This window comes from Acanthaster planci, linkage group LG17 (assembly GCF_054643075.1).
Source record: "Acanthaster planci isolate LZ-2023a linkage group LG17, COTS_SCS, whole genome shotgun sequence".
NCBI lineage: Eukaryota > Metazoa > Echinodermata > Asteroidea > Valvatida > Acanthasteridae > Acanthaster > Acanthaster planci.
Window position 1 is genome coordinate 5,237,281 of NC_141793.1, and position 19,728 is coordinate 5,257,008.

Below are 19,728 nucleotides of genomic sequence, written 5' to 3' on the forward strand. Positions count from 1 at the left end.
TAGGCGTACATACTTCTTGTCTTAATACAAGGGTAAACCTGGAAGGTACACGTTACTTTTACTATTAGAAGTTGAGCGGACCGTCCCTGACGGGTTATCAATAATATCTGCCTATGTGTCACCGTTAATCTGCTCAAACTTCACACGAATAGTACCCTTCAGAAGATACTCCACTGCACTCAGCTTTACCCAGTAATCTTAGGAAGCATTCTTTGTGACAGGTTCAATCTGCTTAGTGTAACTCACACGAACGGCACATTTGTTGCATCCGACAACATAGTAATTGTCCGATAATACCGATCTATAATGTACTAAAATCGACCAAGAAAAGTTCCAACCGACAATGTAGTAAAAATCGACGCCTAAAGTAATAAACCCAACGACCAATAATGTATTAAAAATGGTGGATGGTGTAATAACCAAAGGCTGACCGATATCACAAGAACAAAGAGGCCAGTAATGACAAAATCAAACTAGATTTGTCTTCTTAATGTTTTGGGAGGCTTCGGGTTTTTTTGGAGGGAGGTTCTTGCGAATTCTACGTAGTTGAATGCATATTTATTCAGTCTTGGCACAACTTTGTTTGTCTTCTTTAAAAAAGAAGAACACTTGGACTAAATACTTGGAGCCTTGATCGAAATGGACAAAAACAACCCGTGGCGTTATTGTGACAACGTCACTCAAAATTAGTTGAGTACTGCAATACAGGTAGTAACACCACTCTGTTTACTACATTATGCTTTGCCATTGAGGTATTTATTTTACTGCAGTTTATTGACTCTGATTTATTTCTTCGTGTACAGTTAAATTACTGTAGGGAGAGTATTGCGAGACAAGTTTTAAAAGAATTATCCCTGAGATACACTAAACAATGGTAGACATGAAATAAGAAGTAAATACACGACATGAGATCAAAGCTACTTTCGGACCCGTTAAAAAAATATTAATCGACATTTGGATTTCAGAACTGTGTGGATCAGCTGCCTTGTTTTTCTTCTTATGAATGGATTATGACAAGATTTTTCTTCTTCAGGGACAACACGAGCACCTTCAACGACAAAAGTACTAAGCACGACTTTTGCACCACCGTCAACAACACGAGCACCAAGTACGACTTTTCCACCATTGTCAACAACACGAGCACCGTCAACGACTTTTCCACCATTGTCAACAACACGAGCACCAAGCACGACTCTCGCACCGTCAACAACAAGGGCACCAAGCACGACTATTCCACCACCTTCAACAACTCGAGCACGAAGCACGACTATTCCACCACCATCAACGACACTTGCACCTACTACCACTGTTGCAAGCACCACAGAAGGTGAAAACAAATCTTTTGTTTGACCCAGTGCACTCAAATTCACAGGTATCAGAAATTAAAATTCGGAGGGTGTGACTGAGACATGACAAACTTTACTTAAGCAGCAGAGTCAACCGCAGCAAAAAATATCATCAGGAGTACATGTCAACAGGGGGCGCTTGTTTGAAATTCGATAGCACAGCATTTTAGATGTTTAGCGTATACCCAACATATCCGTGGCTATTTATTTTTTTTCTGTTGTTTTTACTTACTGAAAATATCACCAACATCGTTTGCACCTGTTGAATACATAGAGTAGATCTTCTTTTTATCTACTTGAAAACAAAATGGTTCAGCCTGTTCCTTCATAGAAACGTAAAACACCTCTCTGAACAAATTGTGCTCAAATCAACAGAGGTTTAAGAAAAATCTGCAAACTTATCAAGGAAAGATGATGTAATGTTTCAAATAAAGAGGTTCCTATAAATAGTGTGATTTTTAATTGTTCTTTTCATCATCACAGTGTACTGCTACGATGACATGGACAGTATTTCTGACTTGACTGTTTCTCGGTTTGACTCCAACAACCCTTCGGATATACTTCCACCCGATGAGCCTTTTACATCTACTGGAGAATTTGGTCCTAAGTTGATTATAGCGTTCTCCGAGCCTACTCGGATAAACCAGCTGGAGTTTACAACCAGCTCGGGGAATGCCTTGCTAGTTAAAGTGGGAGTGACGTTTGGTTCGAACCCTGATGAGGTGGATTCGTATTTGTTTGCTGGACGGCCTATGTTGGTAAGCTCCGGTGGAAGACTTGATATACCAGTGGAGCCAGAGATAACCAATGTGCGTTCCATCAAGATAATATTCTACAACCAAGGCTCACAAACCGTCAAGGTATTCGGATGCGTTGAGAAAGGTATGTACACGTTACTTTTAGAATTAAAAAACTACACGCAACGTTTGAAAATTTTGGAGATATACCTGGAAAGCATGGTGATGGTGTTTGATGAGTTGAGAAGGGTAGGTGAAAGAACAGATATTTATTGGATTGGAGAATATTTATTTCTCATTTATTGAGAATGGATTTTAAGGGATGTCTTCCCTGTGTTGATGTTAATTATCACGTACAGCTAAAAAAGCTCTTGAGGATAGTCATTGAAAGTTACGTTAACATAAACACTTAAACTTGTGCCTACTGAAGAGATTTGTAATCAACTCAGAAGTGCATTTAATCCACAGAACAAAGTCCAGAAAATTAAAAACGAATGGTGACGTTGCATTCCTCGCTTGAGAAAAAGTATTTGGCCGATGTCTATGCCAAGGAAACAAATATCCTCAACAAGTAGAAAATGAAAAGCAAAAGATGAATTTCCCAGTGACGTATTGTAGAAACCGGGAAGTGGACGTTTTGGGTGAAGAAGGCGCAAAAGGAACTCCTGACACAATCGCTTTCAGCAAAACTGAAAGTACCGTTCAGATAGGTCATTGGTATTATCTGAATTTTGTGGATGGCTTATGTACCTGTAAAGAGTGCACTTTCAGATTATTCACGTATCAAAAGAACACATCATTACATTGTCGCTCTTAGATTTGCCGATGCCACAGCCCTGGTTGTGAATGTACTTGCTTTGAGTGTGAAAGACCAATAAGGAAGTAAAATAACGAGATAATGTCATAACGTCATTGTGAAGTAATACGGACACCTTTAGATAAGTACTGAACAAAACAGTAGACGGGATTCACTGGACGTGGACTGGAAACGAACTGGAGTCTCTATTTTGTGACTCGTGACTTGACTTGCAACTGCCATTTGTTTACTTGTGAATTGACTTGGACTTGCAAAAATGCTTTGTGACTTGATTTGGACCCATACATTATGACGTGTTGCAACGGCAAGTCAGAGAACTATCACCTCCATGATCGAACCCATTAAAGTTTGAATTTTAAGCCTATCAAGTTATGTCTTGCGTCTTAAAATACTAAGCGTAAAAGCCGGTTCATATCGAGGGTGAAAACAAAAACGAACGGAAATTTTTGACATCAAGGTACTTAGGCCTTTTAGGCTCGCTACTTCCACTTCGGTCTTGTCTGCCAAAGGCCACTTCTAAATCACTTGGCTGTGGCATGAAAACACACATCGCATAAATTGACTTGTACTTGGACAAAAAGCCTTGGGACTCGCTTGTGTTTTACAATAGGCCTATTGACTTGGGACTGGACTTGACGTGACTTGACATTCTGATCACGTAATTTGTGACTTAATTAATTTGTGACTGGACCAAATGACATGTAATTTCGCTTAGACTTTCAACAATGGAATTCTGACGTGACTTGGACTTGCAAAACTTGACTTGCTACGACCTCTGGTACTGAAGTCTATGTCAAGATTAAAGTTGGCACGGTGTGTGTTCTTGAAGAAATCTTTAGGACGATTACAACACTAAACAGGTAGGGTCGGCTGTGAAAACTCAATTAAAAGCTAAGTGCCCCCAAAGATTTAAATATTCATTCTTTTTCAGTTGATTTTTATAACATTATCGATCATTATCACATTATTGGTTGAGTTTATTAGATGATTGGTCGATATTACATTATTAGTTGAGTACTGCAATGCAGGTAGTAACACCACTCTGTTTACTGCATCATGCTTTGCCATTCAGGTATTTATTTTACTGCAGTTTACTGACTCTGATGTAATTCTTCGTGTACAGTTAAATTACTGTAGGGAGAGTATTGCGAGAAAAGTTTTAAAAGAAACATCCCTGAGATACACCAAACTATGGTAGACATGAAATTAGAAGTAAATACACGACATGAGATCAAAGCTACTTTTGGACCTATTAAAAAAATATTATACGACATTTGGATTTCAGAACTGTGTGGATCAGCTGCAAAATGAAGAGAAACACCAAGTTCGTTGTTTTTTCTTTTTATGAATTGATTATGACAAGATTTTCCTTCTTCAGGGACAACACGAGCACCTTCAACGACAAAAGTACCAAGCACGACTTTTGCCCCACCGTCAACAACACGAGCACCAAGCACGACTGTTGCACCACCGTCAACAACACGAGCACCAAGCACAACTCTCGCACCGTCAACAACACGAGCACCAAGTACGACTGTTGCACCACCGTCAACAACACGAGCACCAAGTACGACTGTTGCACCACCGTCAACCACACGAGCACCAAGTACGACTTTTCCACCATTGTCAACAACACGAGCACCTTCAACGACTTTTCCACCATTGTCAACAACACGAGCACCAAGCACGACTCTCGCACCGTCAACCACAAGGGCACCAAGTACCACAGTTGCACCACCATCAACAACACGAGCACCAAGCACGACTATTCCACCACCTTCAACAACTCGAGCACGAAGCACGACTATTCAACCACCATCAACGACACTTGCACCTACTACCACTGTTGCAAGCACCACAGAAGGTGAAAACAAATCTTTTGTTTGACCCAGTGCACTCAAATTCACAGGTATCAGAAATTAAAATTCGGAGGGTGTGACTGAGACATGACAAACTTACTTAAGCAACAGAGTCAACGGCAGCAAAAAGCATCATCAGGAGTACATGTCAACAGGGGACGCTTGTTTTAAATTCGATAGCACAGCATTTTAGATGTTTAGCGTATACCCAACATATTCGTGGCTATTTGTTTTTTTCTGTTGTTTTTACTTACTGAAAATATCACCGACATCGTTTGCACCTGTTGAATATATAGCGTAGATCTCCTTTTTATCTATTTGAAAACAAATATGGTTGAGCCTGTTCCCTCATAGAAACGTAAAACACCCCTCTGAACAAATTGTGCTCAAATCAACAGAGGTTTAAGAAAAATCTGCAAATTTATCAAGGAAAGATGATGTAATGTTTCAAATAAAGAGGTTCCTATAAATAGTGTGATTTTTAATTGTTTATTTTCATCATCACAGTGTACTGCTACGATGATATGGACAGTATTTCTGACTTGACTGTTTCTCGGTTTGACTCCAACAACCCTTCGAATATACTTCCACCCGATGAGCCTTTTACATCTTCTGGAGAATTTGGTCCTAAGTTGGTTATAGCGTTCTCTGAGCCTACTCGGATAAACCAGCTGGAGTTTACAACCAGCTCGGGGAATCCCTTGGTAGTTAAAGTGGGAGTGACGTTTGGTTCGAACCCTGATGAGGTGGATTTGTATTTGTTTGCTGGACAGCCTATGTTGGTAAGCTCCGGTGGAAGACTTGATATACCAGTGGAGCCAGAGATAACCAATGTGCGTTCCATCAAGATAATATTCTACAACCAAGGCTCACAAACCGTCAAGGTATTCGGATGCGTTGAGAAAGGTATGTACACGTTACTTTTGGAATTAAAAAACTACACACAACGTCTGGAAATTTTAGAGATATATCTTGGAAAGCATGGTGATGGTGTTTGATGAATTGAGAAGGGTAGGTGAAAGAACAGATATTTATTGGATTCGGGAATATTTATTTCTCATTTATTGAGAATGGATTTTAAGGGATGTCTTCCCTGTGTTGATGTTAATTATCACGAAGAGCTTAAAAAGCTCATGAGGATAGTCATTGAAAGTTACGTAAACATAAACACTTAAACTTGTGCCTACTGAAGAGAAATAAAATCAAATCAGAAGTGCATTTAATCCACAGAAAAAAGTCCAGAAAAGTAAAAACGAATAGCTACGTTGCCTTCCTCGCTTGAGAAAAAGTATTTGGCCGATGTCTACGCCAAGGAAACAAATATCCTTAACAAGTACAAAATGAAAAGCAAAAGATGAATTACCCCGTGAAGTATTGTAGAAACTGGGAAGTGGACGTGTTGGGTGAAGAAGGCGCAAAAAGAACTCCTGACACAATTGCTTTCAGCAAAACTGAAAGTACCGTTTAGATAGGTCATTTGTAGTATCTGAATTTAGTGGATGGCTTATGTACCTGTAAAGAGTGCACTTTCAGATTATTCACGTATCAAAAGAACACATCATTACATTGTCGCTCTTAGATTTGCCGATGCCACAGCCCTGGTTGTGAATGTACTTGCTTTGAGTGTGAAAGACCAATAAGGAAGTAAAATAACGAGATAATGTCATAACGTCATTGTGAAGTAATACGGACACCTTTAGATAAGTACTGAACAAAACAGTAGACGGGATTCACTGGACGTGGACTGGAAACGAACTGGAGTCTCTATTTTGTGACTCGTGACTTGACTTGCAACTGCCATTTGTTTACTTGTGAATTGACTTGGACTTGCAAAAATGCTTTGTGACTTGATTTGGACCCATACATTATAACGTGTTGCAACGGCAAGTCAGAGAACTATCACCTCCATGATCGAACCCATTAAAGTTTGAATTTTAAGCCTATCAAGTTATGTCTTGCGTCTTAAAATACTAAGCGTAAAGGCCGGTTCAAACCGAGGGTGAAAACAAAAACGAACGGAAATTTGTGACATCAGGGTACTTAGGCCTTTTAGGCTCGCTACTTCCACTTCGGTCTTGTCTGCCAAAGGCCACTTCTAAATCACTTGGCTGTGGCATGAAAACACACATCGCATAAATTGACTTGTACTTGGACAAAAAGCCTTGGGACTCGCTTGTGTTTTACAAAATTGACTTGGGACTGGACTTGACGTGACTTGACATTCTGATCACGTAATTTGTGACTTAATTAACTTGTGACTGGACCAAATGACATGTAATTTCGCTTAGACTTTCAACAATTGAATTCTGACGTGACTTGGACTTGCAAAACTTGACTTGCTACGACCTCTGGTACTGAAGTCTATGTCAAGATTAAAGTTGGCACGGTGTGTGTTCTTGAAGAAATCTTTAGGACGATTACAACACTAAACAGGTAGGGTCGGCTGTGAAAACTCAATTAAAAGCTAAGTGCCCCCAAAGATTTAAATAGTCATTCTTTTTCAGTTGATTTTTTATAACATTATCGATCATTATCACATTATTGGTAGAGTTTTATTAGATGATTGGTCGATATTACATTATTAGTTGAGTACTGCAATACAGGTAGTAACACCACTCTGTTTACTACATCATGCTTTGCCATTCAGGTATTTATTTTACTGCAGTTTACTGACTTTGATGTAATTCTTCGTGTACAGTTAAATTACTGTAGGGAGTGTATTGCGAGACAAGTTTTAAAAGAAACATCCCTGAGATACACCAAACTATGGTAGACATGAAATTAGAAGTAAATACACGACATGAGATCAAAGCTACTTTTGGACCCATTAAAAAAATATTATTCGACATTTGGATTTCAGAACTGTGTGGATCAGCTGCAAAATGAAAAGAAACACCAAGTTCGTTGTTTTTCTTTTTATGAATTGATTATGACAAGATTTTCCTTCTTCAGGGACAACACGAGCACCTTCAACGACAAAAGTACCAAGCACGACTTTTGCCCCACCGTCAACAACACGAGCACCAAGCACGACTGTTGCACCACTGTCAACAACACGAGCACCAAGCACAACTCTCGCACCGTCAACAACACGAGCACCAAGTACGACTGTTGCACCACCGTCAACAACACGAGCACCAAGCACGACTTTTCCACCATTGTCAACAACACGAGTACCAAGCACGACTTTTGCACCAGTGTCAACAACACGAGCACCAAGCACGACTGTTACACCACCATCAACGACACTTGCCCCCACTACCTCTGTTGCCAGCACCACACAAGGTGAGTCCAAATCTTTTGTTTGATCCGGCACAGGCAAATTCACATGCATCAGACATTAGAATTTCGAGGATGTGATTGAGACGTGACGAACTCTATTCAAGCAAGGGGTCAACAGCAGCAAAAAGCCGCATCTGGAGGACATATCAAACGATGGCTCTCGTATAAAATTCGCGTACACGGCAACAGAGATATCTTAAGAAGTGTAAAGCCTTTTTAAATTTCATTTGTGTCTGTGATTTACACATTTAGGAAAGGAAGCGTTTTACATGACCAAATTCTTTAGCTTAGACAACAGAAAATCTCGTTCTGAATTGATTTAGTAGGCTAATTTTTGGCTCAATTGTAATACGTTTTTGAATCGTAGGGTGTCATTATAAAGCTACACCTTTTCTTTCTCAGAGTACTGTGACCCCTTGTGTGTCTGTCAAGTCGACTGCAATGGTGTTCTCATTAGGCCAAACTGCCCTGGCAGTGTTCCCAGCTATTGTATTACTTGCAAGACCTGTCCCCCTGGGACCACTGAGAGCCCGACAGGAGTATACTGTGAAAGTCGTCCTGATCCAGAAGAATGCGTCACGACCACGTCTGAAACAACAACAGCAGGTATACAGGGCAAGCAAAAATTTGGCTAAGTGGCTGAACAAAATGGGCATTCATCGGAGACATTTTGCTGTTACATGCATTGCATTGTGGAGGCATGTTGTGTTATACCCTCAGCAGTGCAATTTAAATGATTTATAAATAACGTATACATAAGCTGTAACAGGAAGACCGTTCACTCTGAATGTAATTGTCCATTTTGTTTAAATTGTACCACAGGTTTCAAACATCGGCCAATATCCTGTTAGTACACAGAATATAATTGTAATCTATCGTTACTGAATTTCATACACGAGATGCAATGATTCATCCCTGCTTTAAAGAACCATATATATTAATAACATAGGATGGATGATCCATATCTAATGCCAATTTGTTCCACTAAGCATGCACAATGACGTATGGTGTACTTGGCGTGCGTATTACTGTATTGATAATAATTTACCCAAAATTTTCAACGAATCTCTTGTTGGACGAGAAAGGTCTGCATAAAGCTGAATATGTCCCCTCGGCTGTAAGAGGGCCCAGATAACTGACTTTTCCCGGTTTGCCCTTGTATGACTAGGCTTTAATGGCTATTCGCTTCTTCATTACACAATATTGGCATATCTGAATTCTTAATTTCCACTTGCTAAAGCTAAGCGATTGCTGTCTCATTGTTCCAGGCGAAATGCGATCGAAAAGAAAAACAATTTTTTGAAAGTTAGCAACCCTCCTTACCAAGATTGAGGTCCCGACCTATTTTTACACGCACACAAGTTTGCATTCATTTCCCCGAAGAACCACATGAGACTCGGAAACTCGAGCCAAATGAAAAGGTTTCTCTGGATCTACTCTAACGGAGCTTTTTTGTACCTTTTTTCGAACTAGGTTATTGCATAGACCCAATGAGTCCATTTGGTCTAGACTTAGAGAAGGACAATTCACGAGAGACTCGGCCACCGCGCGATCCTGATGTTTCTACCTACATTGGGCAAGACATTCCATGGCTGCCTGGCGTGCCAGATGCCAAAGTGACTGTGTTGTTCAAGCAGCAGGTCCATATCAGAGCTGTAAGGCTCCAAGGGGCTGAATACCAAGATGGCACATACAACCTTCAAACGATCTTCGTACACCACTTACCTTCGACTGGTGTCATTCAAGAAACAGTCCACGTAAGTTCTCTCTCCCTCAGGAATCGAAGGTTCAGTTTAAAGAAAATGCACTCCCGCTTTGACGCATTGTACAGATCATGGCCTCCTTTTAAAATTGCTCAATATAATGCCTATAAAACAGACTGATCTCAGCAAAATAACCGCAGTCTTAATATCTTGGCTTGGTAATGAACATTTAATACAAAACACTCATCCAGCTTTGATTCAATGTGTTGTCTAGAATTGAAGAAAATGTAGATCAAACTGAGTAAATATCTGATGCACACTGAAGGAATGTCAGTTTTGAGCCACCTTGTTTCAAGTTCACTGAGACAAGTTTTGCCGGAGGCGATTTTATGTCATGTCTAAACCGAATGCATGAACTTCTTCAATTGCAGACCTTCACGATTACCCTGAATGGTGTTACCCCACGGGACTACTTCTTCCCACGTGAAATGAGTTATGTGGTGAATGTAACACTAATTGTTATGTCAACATCTAAGTTTAATTCAACGCTGAGGTTGGACTTCCTTGGTTGTACTGAGGGTATGTGTAGTGCTTTAAACAAAACAGATGAGTTTTGTATATTGTAAAAATCATTTTCATTGACACACGTATTTTTATCTTGTCCTCTTATTGGAACTGAAAACCTGACGGTTTATAGCTGTCTACATGAAAATGAAGAAATGGGGTCTCATAATTTCATCATTCCATTGCTGTTGCGCTATAAATTCTGTCAAAAATTGACATACTGCAAAAGGATGTGATCGTCTTTCCACTATATGTTTAGTTAATGAACAAAGCAGATCATAAACAGCTTCCTATTACTGCTCGAAAGAACCGCCAATGTGTCAACATTGAAGCTCAGAAACCAATTTTAAAATCCACTTAATCCTTTATCATGTCAGTTACATTTTGTAATTTGTTTAGTCGGAGAAAAGAACATAACCCTCGAAGACTGCATTAAAAAAATATGTTTCTCTGCATAGTGCTCCCAAGTACAACTCCAGTGGTAACCACACCTTCTCCCCCAACAACTGAAGCTCCAACAGCAGGTTTGCTTTATGTTGTTATTTAATGTCTAAAATGAAAGCATGCTGAATGTGTTTAATCTCTCCTGCTTGTTCACTGTGTTATTATATTAATAAATATGCATATGTTATAACCAACATTCTGCATCTAAAGCAACAATGTTGATTTTTTTTGTCCCGCGATTACGTGACAGCAACTACAACTCTTAAGCCATCAACAACAGAGGAAGTCACGACCACAGTTCGTACAACTACTCCAGAGGGAACTACCAAAGAGATAACAACAGTGGAAACAACGACTGGTATGCAAGTGACTTTCGTAAAACAGTCTGGTTGAATGTAATTATTATAATGGTATCACGCAGACAACTTGGACGGTTCTTGTTTATTTGTCCTGTAGAATGAAACCCATGCTTCCCTTGAATCAAGTCATTACATTGCAGAAAACTGCACGGTGCATTCTCGTTTAGGCTGCATCAAGGCAGGTCTCTTTCTGAGCAGCTTCAATCAATTAAGACCTGTTGCCAGAATCCAAGCCCATAAACCTATCTACAAAGAGTTGCCCCAATTTCTACCCATAGTTGTTTACTTCTTGTGGTACAGAGGAAGGTACTACAACAGTTGTTACAACAAAACAAACAACACCCAAGACTAGTACCACTGAAGCGTCAACAATTACCGCGGAGTCTACCACAGTGACAGTGAAAACAACCGCACCAGAGATTACAACCACTAAGATGACAACGACAGCAGTATCAACCACTGAGGCATCGACTACAGGTAAATATCTAGTGTCCAAGTGTTGCAATATGTACATAGTCTACTCAGTGTTCAATTCTTGTTAGAAAATCAATTTTGAGATATAAGTACGAGTAAATTGTGTTGAATCACCTTTGAATTGAAGCTGCTCCATCGACTACAGAAGCACTAACTACTCGTTTGATTACCACCGAGACACCAAGCACCACTGAGCAGCCCACGACTACAATTCGCGAAACGACCACTGTTGTGTCAACTACTCCTCAATTCACAACAAGAGAGCAAACAACAGGTAAACGTGCACACAATTCACCTTATTCCCAAGTCAGCAATCTTGAGAGTGCCGTGGCCTCGTGGTTAAGAAAATTCGATTTGTAAAGCCGTGGGTTCGAATCCAGTCTGGGGTCATGGGACCTGTGTCTCTGGGAAAGGTATTTTGTCACTTATTGTTTCCAGATCCAGGAGTAGGCCTAATTGCGTACTTGTGAGGGCAGAGCTTGGTTATTGTGGTTGATTTAGCTGCTTTGCGCCAAAACGACTGCATCGACCTGTATATTCCCATTGGAGCTGAGATGGTAATTGGAATGTTTCATGGCCCAGTGACCAGGGTTAATAATAATGGAAAGCGCTTGGATCTCAGTTAAAGGCGCTGTGGACAAACCTGTTGTTACTATTATTATTGAATTAAAATGATGTTTTCACTCTAAAAATGTTCTAAAAGTGTAATAAGGTAGGAGCAATGATGATGTTTATGATATTGAGGCAAATATAAATTACCATTCCATTAAAATTTGGGGATCAGAATTTGGAAAAGTTTGTGTCATATTCATTGCTTAAATGCAGATATTTTCTAAAGTTAGGCTTAGGGAGCAAAATAGTCAGTCTCATTCCCATTTTGTAAGGTTCAGTGAATAAAGTGCACTCCTGGAGAACAACTTAAAATGACAGTAGTATTATAAATGGGGTTACTAGACCAAATTTTTGCCTCTACCTACCCAGGGAAATAAGTGTCATTCTCAAAAATAAAAGTACCATAACCCCCTGCTGTATACCTACCCAACCCATCCTAACACCCTCAAAACTACCCAAAACGCACGCACACCCCACAACTCACGGTGCCTTATGCCACAATTGGTGTCTTAGGTAAAAAAAACTTACCGTGTTTTTTACAACTTTATTGCACTTGGAGTTGGCGTATAATATTTAGGAGGTCATGCCTGTTGGCACACTTTATTTACTGTTTGTTCATATCCCATATCTCCCCCATTTTAATGTTTAACAATGTTTAAACTCCAGTTGGCTCGCTTGCTCGCTCAGCTTTGCGATTAATTTTTTTCTCCTTGTCAACCATTTCTTTCGCCAACGTTTTAGCACGTCCTTCAATTGTGAACTGAATTTCTGCATTATTTGTTTCACTCAGTTTGGTATCTGCTTTATTGCAATCTTTTCTTTCATCTCGTTAAATCACTCGTGATTAACACAAATTCTTCATGACTAATGTCACCGTCGTTGATTGCTTGCAATATATACTCACTGATCGTATTTAAATTTGTGTCGCAAAATATCCGAATCTGGTCATTATTTTTAGTTTTGTGGGCAAGTCTGAGGCTTGCATATTTCAACATTGCATAACATCAAACGCACCAATGGCGAGAACTTCTATCACTAGCCCAATATGGGCCGAGATAAGCCCCATTAAAGCAGGGATACCTATCGCAGCACTTGTAGCACCCAAAGCTTCGACTTCATATTCTAAGTAATTAAGCGCGGTGAGTATCCGTTTAATCTTTTCGTATGTAGGCGATCTCGAGTCACGTTCTTGCATTAGTTCTTTTTTGATGTCTTCAATCTTTTTTAGTGTGTAGATCTTTTGGCTCGTTTCACCCGGGTAGCTTGGTGTAAAGCCTTAATGTAGTTGCGTTACTGTGACCATTCATTGTTTCTTTTAATTATACGCTTCAAAATATTTCACAATTTCTAACTCTAAGTTTACTTTTTCTTCGTTGAGGTCATTTATTTTTAGGTCAAGTGAGGCACTGAATTCATTTAGATTTCCCACTTCATAAGCTCAAATACAATCTCTTATTACGTCATAAAATAAAACTGAACTGTCTGTCTCTAATTCTGATAATGGCACTGTAAGTTCAAGTGCTTCTATAATACTTATATCAACATTCCGACTGGAAAGTCTCGTCTTTGCTGCGCTCGGTTGCGGTCGATCGGGTATCTCACGTTCTTCACACCTTTATACCCAGCAAGAAATGAGACCAAGGGGTACCCCCCAACATGTCCAATCCCTATACACATTCCAGACTGTTGTTACTTAACACATCCCCCCCCAAGATGTCTGAAAGGAATTCCCCAGATTCCTGCGAGACAATGACCAACACAAAGTAGGGGGGGGGTTCTCTCCGTCTCATACCTTGCTGCATATGTACACCTTGGTTCACAGTTTACAATGAATATGGACTCGAGGGTACCACAATGCGCTTTGGTTGGCAACCCGTAGGGTTGGGTCTCACGTTAAAGTATGATTGGTTAGATAGAACAAAACGAAAACGTAAAAAAACGCGTGGCAAGACTTTATTCCACACAAAAGGACAAGCATAACAGATGTAGAACTCATGCACGTAAACGATTCAATTAGAACATATGTTTAATCTTTGCTGGGAGCTCAAGCAGAAACCAAAACCAGCGTGTTAACTAAAGGAACTGGATTAGATGCCCAACACCAGTTTATCGCAAACGTGGAATCAAAAATCAATTTGGAAAACCTCTCAGGATCGATCGATGACTATCAAAGTTCGTTGCAGTATGCCGGGTCCCCTTTGAATTATGTCGTAAGACCATGTTTGTATCTAACTCCATCGGATATGAATGTACGCATTGGATCGTATGAAGTATATAACAACAACCTTCAGATCGCAACACCTGACATGCAATCTGGGTATCAGCCTGATGTAAATGAAAGTGACATTGATGAAGATTTTGAAGAGGAAGGTTGAGTAGATATCTAGGATAAAGTAAGGAGTATGAAAGCACCAACTAATGTTGAGGTATTACCCACAAAAACCACCCAAGAAAACGAAATAATGGCACTAACACTAGGTGTGGCTTGAATTTCACTGGCTTTTGGTTTATCAGATAAAAGCTTTAGCTTAAAACTAATACCCCGCTCAATGTGAGCGAGGTGTTAAAAGAAACTAGTGTTTTACTTAAGCCTGGGTTCATCTGGTTTTGGTTCTGGTGTTGGTTCAGGTGTCCGGGTTGGGGTGGGGGTACCTAAACCCCTTACGGCAGCTATAAAAGAACTAATAATAGTGCTGATAGCTAAACTATAAGCCGTTAAAATGCTCACGATCGTGACCCCTTGTTCTCTAAAAATGGTTCGGATTTTTTTCACGCAACGACACGTCACCATATAACACGTGATGAACCAAACTTTCAATTTGTTCCATTTGACCCATGAGATTACCCTTGAGATCGTTTCTGTTACTGATCAAAGTTTCTAAGCGTTCACTCAATTTGTGTGTATGAGCTTTAGTACGTTTTGATTCTTCAGATTCGGGTTGATTTAACAATTGGTCTTGTAGTTCAAGATTAGTTAAACGGTCATTTTCTTCATTGAGTTTTGATCCATTTTCTAAATTATTTTCAGCGTTTTGTCTTAGACGCCCTCGAATCCTTTGCATCTCTTGGTCAAAACCGCGAATTTCTCTCAAAGAGTATTCTTCAATTGTGCTCGGGCCACGAGTGAGCGTTTGTCTTTAGTGGGTGATTGAGGTAGTTCTACCGATTCTAAATCTTTGCTCAATCGTTCAAGTGATAATCTATAGTTTTAAAACCCAATTCGTTTCTAATAAATTCCGGTCCATTTGTATAACCCGCTATATTAGCATTGCTTTAGATAGTATTAAGACTTACAAATTTACCGCGAGCCTTTTTACTAGTTAGCATTACTTCATCGTAATCGTCAAAACCTTTGTAATATAGGTCTTTACCCCTTCATTCAAAATTTTCATACGCGGGTAACTCAGGTACGTCAGTTCTACCATAATGTTTATAAAATTATAAAAATTATCTACGTTTGGATTATCTACAAATGTCCTTCTTCCCCGTTCTATTGCTGTCTGTGTTTCCTTCTGTAAACGTGTTTTTTTTTTGGTTGTAGGGTGTCATATTTATCCCATGATAGGCGTTGTTCTTCTTGATCGGCTTGTTGATTAGCTTGTTCAGTTTGTTGATCTTGCTCAGGTGTAAAATCATCCAATTTAATGTCAATTCTTCCTTCTGCCATGTTTTTAAATTAAGGTAAAAAACTTGAACTTCTTGGTGCAATGCTGTCTGGGATAATGCCCTTGGTAGCCAACCAGTCATGGGTAGCCGTAGAACCTGCAATTAATGCAGAAAGTTTTGCGATATCTTCACCCCTCAATCTGTCTGAATTGGGTGACTTCCATTTCAAGGTCTTTTGGCTTCCATTGCGCAGCCCATTGCGATCAAACTAACGATTGCACCGTTGTAAAGCCCGTTAACGATATCGTTTGTGTTTGGTTTTGTTGCCATTTCTTTTATTTTATATTAACGTCAAGAAAAAAAAATATTTCATTTCTGAAATTTCTACATTTGGTGTTTTTGGTTATTATCGCTTTGTTTTGGTTCTGTTTTTTGCGTTTGATATGTTTTCTTTTTTGAAAACAAATTTACCACAAAAAGCCCCATCCCGACCCCCACTAAAATCAACCAAGGATAAAATTGCGGATCGAAAACGTTTGCTTGAGTTTTGGTACGTTTCGTTTAGCTCACTCAGCTCGCTTTGTTTCGTTAAAGCAAGTTGCTCTTTCATTTTAACTTTATGTTCTGCGAGTTTTTTACCTTCTGCAATTCATTTGGGGTTTTTAAGTTAATTATCAGAGGCTGTGACTTGGGTCACGGTCTTCACGCTCGTCGTTTTGTGTACCTCGATTTGTTCGCTTTGCTTCGCTTCACTCGTCGTTGTTGCTATTTGTTACAAAGCAAGAAAGTTTTTGTTCTGATTTTTTGTTGAAACAAAGATGTCTAGTTGTAATTAACGTGCCAACTAGTGGACTAAGGCAACTTCCGTACTTGTAACAAACCTCAGTGAGAAATTGCCCGGTGCTCAAACTAATGATGGGGTCACGTTCTAGATCTTGGGTTAACGCTTCTTATGAATCCAACGTGACATCATGGCCCACAAATTCTATCGGAAGTGAAATCCCTAACAGCCTAGCGTACAGCGACAACAAACTTGCACCCACTGTAGAAACCACTTCCTTGCCAAATTTAGCCGAATAACGCTGATACAATGTTAGTTTGTTCTGATGGTGGTAACGATGCAATTTCTTGCACAGTGAATTCTCTGCCTAGATATTTTTTTTAGAATCCCCCAAAGCTACTACTGTACAAAGTCGGGATTTGAAGTCAACTTGGTTCGAGTTTGATTCTTGAGTCGGTTGTGGCTGTGCAAGTATCGTTTTGAGCTTGTGTTTGCAATCGTTCTGTTGTTCCATTTTTGATATAAGTAAAAACATGTTGCTTGATTGTACTCATATTTTGTTTTAAGTGATAGTATTCGTTGGTGTAATACATCAGATTGAGTGCTATAACTAGCTCGACAACTACCTTAGCGTATCGCAACATTGTTGTTTTTTGGTGTCTTTTCTTCACAGCTAAATTATAAATTTGTGAAATAACTAGTTTACAACAAACACCAACTAACTAGCGGTTCACTGATCTACAATAACTTACTAAATTTTACGTCTCTAAGCTGTTTTTTAATTATGGTTCGATATTCATCCGGCACCACATCATTTTTGTCCAGCCCTTGGTCAAAACTGTTCTGGACCTTGCAATTAAACTTTGCGATCCACGCAGTGTTTTCTCGATAGTCTTTGAGGGTTGAACTTTTGTGTGAGCACATGTTGCAAAACTTACTTTTTGCGATACTTGATGTATTGATGGGCCGAACAGTCATCGATCAAAAACAATGTTTTGGTTCCGTTAAACACTTTTTGATACACTCGATGGCGTCGTTTAATTCTAACGCTTCGCTTTCAATGTCACAAAGGTACATGTGAATAACCAACGCCTTTGGAGATAAGTCTTGTTCTTAAAAAGCGTAGGGCATATGATCACGATGACTTCAAACGCAAAACAGTATTCACTTTCGAGTAAATCCAGTACCCACTTGGTTTTCCTCGAGTTGGTTTTTCCAAGGATTAAAGTAATTTCAGCTTTGCTTTTATTCATCTTTTTAATAACGCAACGTTTTAAAATTTCCATCTTCGATTGTGAGTTGGGCATCCATGATGAGAAACACGTACATTGTGAGATCACCCGCAGATTTTGCTTCTTGCCTTATTTCTATCGTGATACTATCCGAGTCACCCACTCTACGTCCGCCACCGTGACCTGCGTTATCGTTGTTTGAACGAAAGTCAAGCCACAAGCCGTATTTTTCTTTTAAATAATCAGCTATATCTATACCTGCCAAGTTGAGGTCTTTTGCGACATGTCGACCCGATTTGGTGTGTGAATCGTTCCAAAACTTGCACACTTCGTTCCAGTGTTGGTACTACATCATTCGTTCCGAATACACTTGATTAGATTTTCCTTCGGCTGTAAGGATCGTTTTAACGATATGAGGATTTTTAAATCGTTGCGATCAAGACATCTTTCAAATTGCTGATTGGGTGGTTAATCATCACGTTACATAATGTGTCTGATTTATTTACCGAACGTATTTCCAAATTGTTAACGTTGTCAAACACGTAGTGCACCGGGGCCTTAATATTTGGTTTTTAGCGTTTGAGCGAGTTCTTGATTGCTTACGACTTCGTATTCGAGCGTTAGGTCTGAAATTGCGTAATCTGCAGCGGTATCGGTCTACTTGACGACTCTGCCAAGATTGTTGAACGGTCAATACTTCGATATCGAGGGGAATTGCGTATCGGTTGCCAAACGCGTCTGCAACTGATTTCTCTTTTCCGTTGTTTGCTGCTTCTTTTTTGTCGGCCGCACCCAGTCGTAGCTTTGCGACGTTTTCTTTTTCTAATCCAAAGTAAGCCGTGTTTTGGGAGTGTGTTTTGGGAAGTCAATTATCTTTAAAATTGTAAAAAAGTCGGCATTCTTGTGAACCAGTATACTGTTATCCTGAAGTAACGCGGCGATTTCTTTGATCAAGTTTCTCGCTAGGTTGTTGAACACGGTTATGTTGTCGTCTGACGCACCGTCGAATTCGAGTTTAAAAGCGAGCTTGATCGTGCCTGGGGCAGTAACGTCATCGACTCCCAATGGTGGTAATATCACGATTAACTGTTGTTTTTCAGCGATCACAGACGGGTTGTGAGTAACCTCTTTGCGTTCACCTTTGGTTGCTCTTGGATTTTTGAGTCGACGATTAGGGTTAAGTTCTTACCGTAGTTCATCATAATGTTTTTGTTTCGTTCTTAAAAATAAGGGTAACAATGTTTTTTGGTTTGCGTTTTTTAAAAAAGATGGCGTTAGCGAGTATTGGAATGATGATTGGTGGAGCGATGACCAATGCATTGGCGTTTACGGAAAGTAACTTTTTGTTTGGTATGATAAACAAAAATAGAGTCAATGAAGAATACAAGATGCACGATGTTGCCATGGAACAATTTAATAAAGCTAGGAAAGCGTGGATGGAACACGGGACGCACCTTTTAGATTTTTTTAACTCTCGATTGCAAAACAACGAAAGAATCAAAACAAACGATCAACGAAGTCAATTAAGCCTTGAAAGAGTACAATGAAATCGTGGGTACGCATCATTTGGAACTCAAACCCGAACATAATTTTAGCGATTTTTACAAGCCCAGCGACGATCAAAAAGAACCTCGACAAGTTTGGGTGTCGGGTGCTACAGCGTTGTTGAGCGCTGTTGTGTAAAAGTATTTGTAAAAAAATACTTTGTTTTTTTTAAAACGGACATAGCGAAGGGAAGAAGCAAAGTTTTAAAAGCCTATTACAGCGCCAAAGGTTATTGGAAAGGTGTAAGTGCAGTAGATCACTTGCACCAAAAAAGCTGGCGTCAACAAAACCAAAGTGACAGCTTGATTAAAAAAGCAAGCCATGTGGCAAATTTATCCACCTGCCCCTGGGTATATACCCAGGCCAA

General features: G+C 39.7%; 1 protein-coding gene across 17 annotated transcripts in view; it reads left to right on the plus strand.

Moving 5' to 3' along the window:
- LOC110990254 (uncharacterized) overlaps positions 1-19,728 on the plus strand; it is a 161,358-nt gene that overhangs the window by 72,182 nt on the left and 69,448 nt on the right. For all 17 annotated transcript variants that reach the window (XM_087147982.1, XM_087147989.1, XM_087147988.1 and 14 more), the window contains exons 72-83: positions 1,034-1,327; positions 1,830-2,228; positions 4,279-4,764; positions 5,267-5,665; positions 7,712-8,044; positions 8,444-8,647; positions 9,515-9,798; positions 10,176-10,323; positions 10,767-10,832; positions 11,003-11,110; positions 11,412-11,588; positions 11,713-11,859. In XM_087147982.1, coding sequence (XP_087004108.1) covers positions 1,034-1,327; positions 1,830-2,228; positions 4,279-4,764; positions 5,267-5,665; positions 7,712-8,044; positions 8,444-8,647; positions 9,515-9,798; positions 10,176-10,323; positions 10,767-10,832; positions 11,003-11,110; positions 11,412-11,588; positions 11,713-11,859 — 3,045 coding nt within the window. The remainder of the gene's footprint in view (positions 1-1,033; positions 1,328-1,829; positions 2,229-4,278; positions 4,765-5,266; positions 5,666-7,711; positions 8,045-8,443; positions 8,648-9,514; positions 9,799-10,175; positions 10,324-10,766; positions 10,833-11,002; positions 11,111-11,411; positions 11,589-11,712; positions 11,860-19,728) is intronic.